Source organism: Culex pipiens, chromosome 2 (assembly GCF_016801865.2).
Source record: "Culex pipiens pallens isolate TS chromosome 2, TS_CPP_V2, whole genome shotgun sequence".
Lineage (NCBI taxonomy): Eukaryota > Metazoa > Arthropoda > Insecta > Diptera > Culicidae > Culex > Culex pipiens.
This window is the reverse complement of record NC_068938.1, coordinates 12,525,009-12,532,009: the sequence shown is the minus strand read 5'-3', so window position 1 is coordinate 12,532,009 and position 7,001 is coordinate 12,525,009. Positions and strand designations below refer to the sequence as shown.

The window sequence follows — 7,001 nt, the reverse complement described above, 5'->3', positions numbered from 1 at the left end:
TGTCATCATTCCCTGATGAATATTACCATAATTTTTTTCTGTGAAAGGGGAGTAACTGTCTTTTAGAACATTCAAAAAAATATATCAATATATTTTTTCGATCATCACCTGAAGTTTGACTGTGGTGTAAGTTTGAAAAATTTTGAATAAAAAAATAATAACTTCCTTAATTGTTGTGCACTTGGGTGACAAGAAAAAATGACATTTTTGGAAAATCTTAAAAGATACCCCTTTTCTCGTTACTTAAGGTAAAAATAAGTAACTGAGCCAATTTTGTCAATTTTGAAAACCGCAACACGATCCGAGTTAACCCTGACGCGTTGTTAGCGATTTAAAGACTACTGTGCACCATTAAGAATTGAAAAAATAGATGAAATTAATTTTATCAAAGAATCTTATGTTTTTTTTTTCATTTGTTTTTAAGACAGACAGACCCATCCCGTGCTTCAGGGTGTCATACAAATTTGGTCGGTGTAAAAAAATGCTTTCAAATAGATTCGAAAATCTATATATTAAAAAAATATATTTGTTTTGGTAACAGCTCTTTTGCAAAGAATATTTAAAAACATGTTCCAAAGTGACACCTACAGAAACTCTTAACTTGAGGGGAAACATGAACTTTGAGGTTTCCAGAAACAATCGCACCTTAAATTTTTCAAAAATATTAGGCAAGGCCAGATGGTTTTTCTCCAGAATTTGGTATCTTCCAAAAATCAAAATCCAAATGATTACTGAAAATTTAAATTTTTATATGAAAAAAACTTTGATGTGACTAAATAAACATAATATTTTGTATTTTTAATCAAATAGGGAATTTTAGGACTTTTTGAAAATTTTGGATTTTTGGATCAATAATAAACAATTTCAGCTCGACAACTTATAGAACAATTTTACAATTTAGTTGAGGAATCAAATAGTTATCAAAAATCAGCTGCGCAACACTGAATATAGTTTCTATTTCAAGTTATATTGTGTAACACATATTTATTTTAAAAGAAACAAATTCTTAAAATTAAGAAACATATCATCATAGAAATTTCCAACATCTAGGCACTTTAATTGAATAATCATTCGTGGGTATTTTTCGGAATAAAAGAAAACTTCCCTCCACCATCTAATGCCGCACATATATTAGCAAAAAAATGTGTCACACCCCACCCCCTTTTCCCGCCTTCTTCCACGCCCCCGCACAGTCCGAGTGTTCCTGCACGCTGCCACAGCAGGACCAGTGCCGCTGGCCGGGATGCCCCTCGTGACCGTGACCGCAGCCCCGGTAACCACCGGGCATCACCGATCCGCACGCACAAGTGGCATATTTGGACCCGTTACTCGAGCAGAACGAACAGCAGTGATAAACCCCTCGATGGGGCCGTAAGTTGTGGATTCTCAGCACATACGGACAGTCCTGGAACGGGGGAGGGAGTCGGAGAAAGAACGGTCAACCGGCATAAAATAGCAATCTTTACGGCAGGTGTTGGCACGGTGTTCTTGATATTCTTTAAAAATATTTTTTAATCAAGATGTGAAGCAATGTAGGTTCTGTTTATGATCATTTAACTTAAGAAATAATTTGAAGAGAACAATAATTGCAAACTGTTCTTCAACACACCGTGCCCGACCCCTTCTGTTCGCTTACCTCAATGAGCTTGCCATCGACGGAAATCATCAGGGCCATAACACCTGCCCGTTCCGGCATAAAGGAAAGCTGGTAGGTCCCATCACGGCTGTCAGTCACGGCCACCGTAACGGGTCGGTTCTCCTCGTCCCGGTATCGCAGATCGCCCTCGACAAGAATGCCACCATGGGTCATTGGTTTTCCCTCGTAATCCTTGGTCACCAGTGTCATCTCGACGCGCCGGTGTACCTTGAGACCTTGGGCCAACGCCGACCCGGAGCAGTTGTCCAGCGAGCAGTTCCGCGGGTCAACCTTCTGCGTTGTGACCACCCCGTACAGCGGAATTCGGTTCTGCAGCCGCACGCAGGGAGTCCGCTCCTCCGGCAGGAATTCCAACGTGTCCGTCACGCGGCAGTCCAGCGACCGGTTCGAGCGAAGACACTGCTCAAATCGCTTCAGCAGGATGCTGACAAAAACTAAATTTTCTATCTCATTGCCCTCGTTGATTATCTCCTCGGCAAAGTCAATCGCTGCGCGCGCGTTCTGGGAGCGTTGTTCTAGAGCGAGAGAAAGAGGCAGAAAATCACAAGATAAAATGCAAACGATTAGAGCCGGAATTTGCCGGAAAATGAAAGCGATTTGTCGGAGCGGGGGAGCAGCACAAGCTTCACCGGAGTTCACAGAATGAATTCAATCACGACACGCGACTGCGTTACGTTGAACGAGGTGCGATTACTCTCCTCTTGCGTTCTAAACCCAGCTTAGAAATTTTGTTTATTATTTTGTCAATGGAGTGCTTTTGAGCCAAACAAAAGTTTTCATGTATAATAATTTATTTAGAAAATAATAATAAGTTACTGAGATTATTGCATTTACCACGTAAATATTTAAATGATATTTTCTCCAGAATTATAGAAAACAAGCTAAACTTATACAAACTGCGTATTGTCATTTTTTCGTTTCTTGACGTTTTTAGCTTGTTTGCTTATTCAGCCTCCTGTGATCTAAATTTGATTTTACGTAACTTTTCCCATACAATCTGTAGATTTTCCGGAATTGGTTCGACAGTGGCCAAAGTTGTCACTTTTTGGCGTAAGAACCTTCCTTGGACTTATAAGAACCCAACGCAACAAAGAGCTCCTCGATCCGACGATCCGTATTGAACTGATACGCGTTCGAACAAAACCGTCGAAATTTTTCATATATATAGATATGTTTTTTAAAGAAAACGGCTTTGTTCTACCAAAATATTCGCCTCTCTTGTTTAATGCTTTTCTTTTTTTAATTATATTATTTCAATTTTTATTCAGGGATATACATTTTACCGATTTTTTTATTGGAAAAAAATAAAAATATTTTAACTACAGTTTTTTATGCAAATTTTAACTTCCAATCGAAAAGTATCGATAAAGTGAGTTTGATTTTAACTGAACAGCGATTCCACGTTAAATTAGCATAATCTTGATCAAAAGTGCTCCGATTTGGGGCAAATTTGGAATAGGAAAAAAAAAATAAACCCGTTTTTTTTGTGATGAGGTTAATGTGAACATAAACCACTTTGCGTCTTCAGCAAAATGTATTGGGAACAATGTCGTTAACCAAATTATCGTCAAAAATATTAGCGCCTAACGATAGCGACAATGGATATCGTTATCGACGATAACGGAGGATAACAAATTTTTAAAAAATTTCTAAAAATGAATTAAACTATCAATATCATCACAGAGAACAGATGTATATCATTGAACAAACAGCATTAAAAAACGTGTGTAAAAATTCAAACCAAAATACGTTGAAAAGAGCTAGGGTGTGCACCATCCGCCTAGATAGCGCCACTTCCAAAATCATGATGGCCTACAGTAGCAGAACGTTGGCCCATCTAATCACTGCATAAAACATTCCGTACGAACGACATCAGACCAATGTCTGACTGCCCTTCATCAGAGGGTTGTAATTTTACGCGCCAAAGAAGGTAAACAAATCGAAATCGGACATAACATGTGTAAAGGGACTATTTTAAGTTTAAGTATTTTAAGTCGCTTGAAAAATAATTTTTGAATGAATTTTCTGTTATGTTTTCGTTAATGTTAATGCATTTTTGCATTATTTTTAGTCAACTGGAATTATACAGAAGTGAATTTTATATTTAAACGAGATTAACATTTATTTTCTTTCGAAATTATTGAGCCTTTTTAATTGTTAAGTCAAGTATTCTCAGCCGCGACGGTGGCGCCGCCAAGCGTATCCTGCACACTCTAATTTCTTTGATGCAAGATTGTATGCAACGCATTTTTTTTTAGTTCTCACGGTTTACACACAAGTTAGAACCAAGATGTACATCTGTTCTCTGTGATATCATGTTCAATTTTCAATGCTTTCACTAAAAATATATTTTTGGATGTAGTAAGTTTCAAAGAATAGATACCAAAATAAAAAAAAACGTTTTTTTCGAAAATACTAAAATTTTTATAATTTGCAGTATGGGTATCAAAAAAAGCGAAATTTGGTATGCTTATTCACTTTTTTTAGATTTTTTGTAAAAAACTAGAATTTACACTAAATTCCGTAATTTTTCAAAAAAACTAAATAATTTTCACCCTACCCTACCCATAGGTAGGGTAAGTGGATTTTCACGATATCGCGGACAGCGTAAAATTCGTGTAATTTGGAGATTTCTGTGAAATCCCGGGAAATGTATCAATTTTCTCAAATCAATTCATTAAAATAACAATATAATAAATATTTTTTATTCATAAAGACGTTTACAGTAATTTTCATTAGTATTCAATTTTAAAGCGTGAATTTGAAGAATTGTGAGCAAAACATACATTAACATGGAATTGATACAACATTTACTGAGAAGTGAATGCCGTGAATACTTAAATAATCTAAACAAAAATCAATCAAAGAAGAAAAAATATTCTCGGAATCTATTTTTTATAAATTTTGTCTCTTTCAACCAAAACTTGCTAAAATTGACTAAACAAGTATATTGTGATTTTTTGAAAGATTGCACAGATTTTTTTTAAACTGCATTATTTTTTTTAGAAATCAATAAAAACCGTACATTCATGTAAAAGTAACATTCAGTGAAAATAGTCGTCTTTCCCTTTGCCTCCGGTCAATGATATAACCGGAGGAGCAAAAAAAATAGATTGAAAAATGTAATTCCATCAGAGAACAGTAAGAAATTTTTTGAGAAAATAGATTACTACTTTCTTGATACTAACAGGGAGCGTTCTTTTATTACGTAAAGCAGTTAGGGGGGAGGGGGTGTCGGCGTATGTTACGAAATGTTACGAAAATTGGAGGAAGGGGGGTGTGATGAAAAATTATGTTACGTAACTCAAAAATTTCATAAAAGCACTCATAAAAATTTGCAAAAAGACCTTGTGTTACGCGTTACAGGGGTAGGGTATATCGCTCATCTGTTACGATTTGTTACGAAGGGGGGGGAGGGGGGTCAAAAATCCCAAATTTTGCGTTACGTAATAAAAGAACGGTCCCTAAATAATAGTTTATCAATTTTTCTAAGGAAACTAACCGAATTTAGCATTTTTTCATTTTCCGTTATAAATATTTAACTATTATTTAATTTGAAATTTCAAAGATATAAATTTCAAAGAAATTGAAAGATTCAAGCTTTCAAGACTGAATAAATAGTTTTTTTTTGTCTTTAAAGTCACTTTAAAGAATATTTCAGATTTTTTCTGAGTCCTGTTTAATTTTCACTATATTTGATCATTTTGGGGGCTGGTTTCCATGGAAGTTAAAACAATTTTTTTTTTTGTTTTCTGATTTTTAATTTAAATTTAATGTTTTCCTTAGAGATTAAATAATTTTTGCCTATTGATTTTTAATTTATTTTTTGAAAACTGAAATGAAAACATAAAATTTTTTTTTTACTGGGCAAAATGTCGCAAAAAAATATTTTAATTGTTAGATTGTTTTGTTAAATTTGACTTTGATATGAAATTCAATAAAATGTACAATGATAAATTAGTAGCATATCAGCAGTTTAGCTATATTCTAACATGAAATTTTTATAGTTATTTTTCACGTTCCGCAAAATTTCCGTAAAATTTGCTGTTTTGAAATTAAGGTCTTCGTGAAATTTGCAAGTTTTTAGCGTGAAAAATGACTAAGCCTACTTATGGGTGTCAAACGAAGCAAAATTTTGCATACTTTTTCACTTTTATTAAAGTTTTCTTTTAGATAATTCCAAATTTTCACAAATACCGAATTTTTTAAAGTACTCAAATTTTCATAAAATGCCTATGGGACCAGCCATAAACCACGTGGACACCTTAGAGGGAGGGGGTGGGGGCTTTCAGCGATTGTGCGCTCCATACAAAAAAGATTTGTTTTGTATAGAAATTGTCCACAAGGGGGGGGGGGGAGTAGAGGGGGCGGTCTGAGATTTCATAAAAGTGTCCTCGTGGTTTATGGATGGTCCCTAATGGGTATCAAACAATTTGAAATTTTGTATGCATTTTCACTGTTTTATTGTTTTTTATAATGAAAAACTTTAATTTTCAAAAATTTTTATTTTTTTAATCTTCAAATTTCTATATATTGCAATACGGGAATCAAACGAATCGAAATTGTGTAGGGACCATCCATAAACCACGTGGACACTTTTTTGGGAATCTCGAACCCCCCCCCCCTCTCGTGGACAATTGTCCATACAAAAAAAATCTTGTTTGTATGGAGCGTGGACAATCGCCATACCCCCCCCCCCCCTAAAGTGTCCACGTGGTTTATGGATGGTCCCGTATGCATTTTCACTTGAAAGTTTTTTTTTATGAAAAACTAAAAATATCACGCAGAAGAACCATATTGCAATTTATGAAAATTTGCGTATTTAAAAAAATACGTTATTTTGTGATTTTTTTAATTGTATTTTACAAAAAAAAACTCGAATGAAAGTGAAAAATAATGCAAAATTAGCATGCAAATATTGCAAAAAAACTTGTTAGTACATATTAGATTTTACATTTAAAATATTTGCGTACTGTTTTTGTATGGACAATCTTGATAAAATTTTGTCAGCAAAAGTAATTGTATAATAGGATATTCAATGCTCTACAACATTGTCACTATTTCCCAGCCCTCTGGCACCACTGTAAATGTCTAAAACGTTTGATAGTCACCAAAACCCCGAAGAGCCCACGCATTAGTATGTGTGAAGAGCCCACCATAAACAAATAATTGGATAGAGTATGTGCATTAGTATATGGGAAGAGCCCACCATAAACTAAGCTTTGGATGAAGAAGTATTGGTGTCTTCTTACTGTTTACATCAAAACAGGGAAATGGCGAACGCGAAAAACGTTTACCAAAAATAATATTTTTGTACAAAAAATATTACAAAATTCGGTTCAAA

The 7,001-nt window shown here is 34.7% G+C and overlaps 1 protein-coding gene across 1 annotated transcript in view; it reads right to left on the bottom strand.

Annotated features, from left to right (window-relative positions):
- Nucleotides 1–1,113: 1,113 nt before the first annotated feature.
- The window catches only part of LOC120425240 (tripartite motif-containing protein 45), a 13,510-nt gene continuing 7,622 nt past the window's right edge, over nt 1,114–7,001 (bottom strand). Inside the window, exons 2-3 of the mRNA XM_052708726.1 lie at nt 1,637–2,280; nt 1,114–1,405 (exon numbers count right to left, since the gene is read on the bottom strand). Of these exons, the coding sequence (XP_052564686.1) occupies nt 1,148–1,405; nt 1,637–2,280 (902 nt within the window). The 3' untranslated portion in view covers nt 1,114–1,147. The remainder of the gene's footprint in view (nt 1,406–1,636; nt 2,281–7,001) is intronic.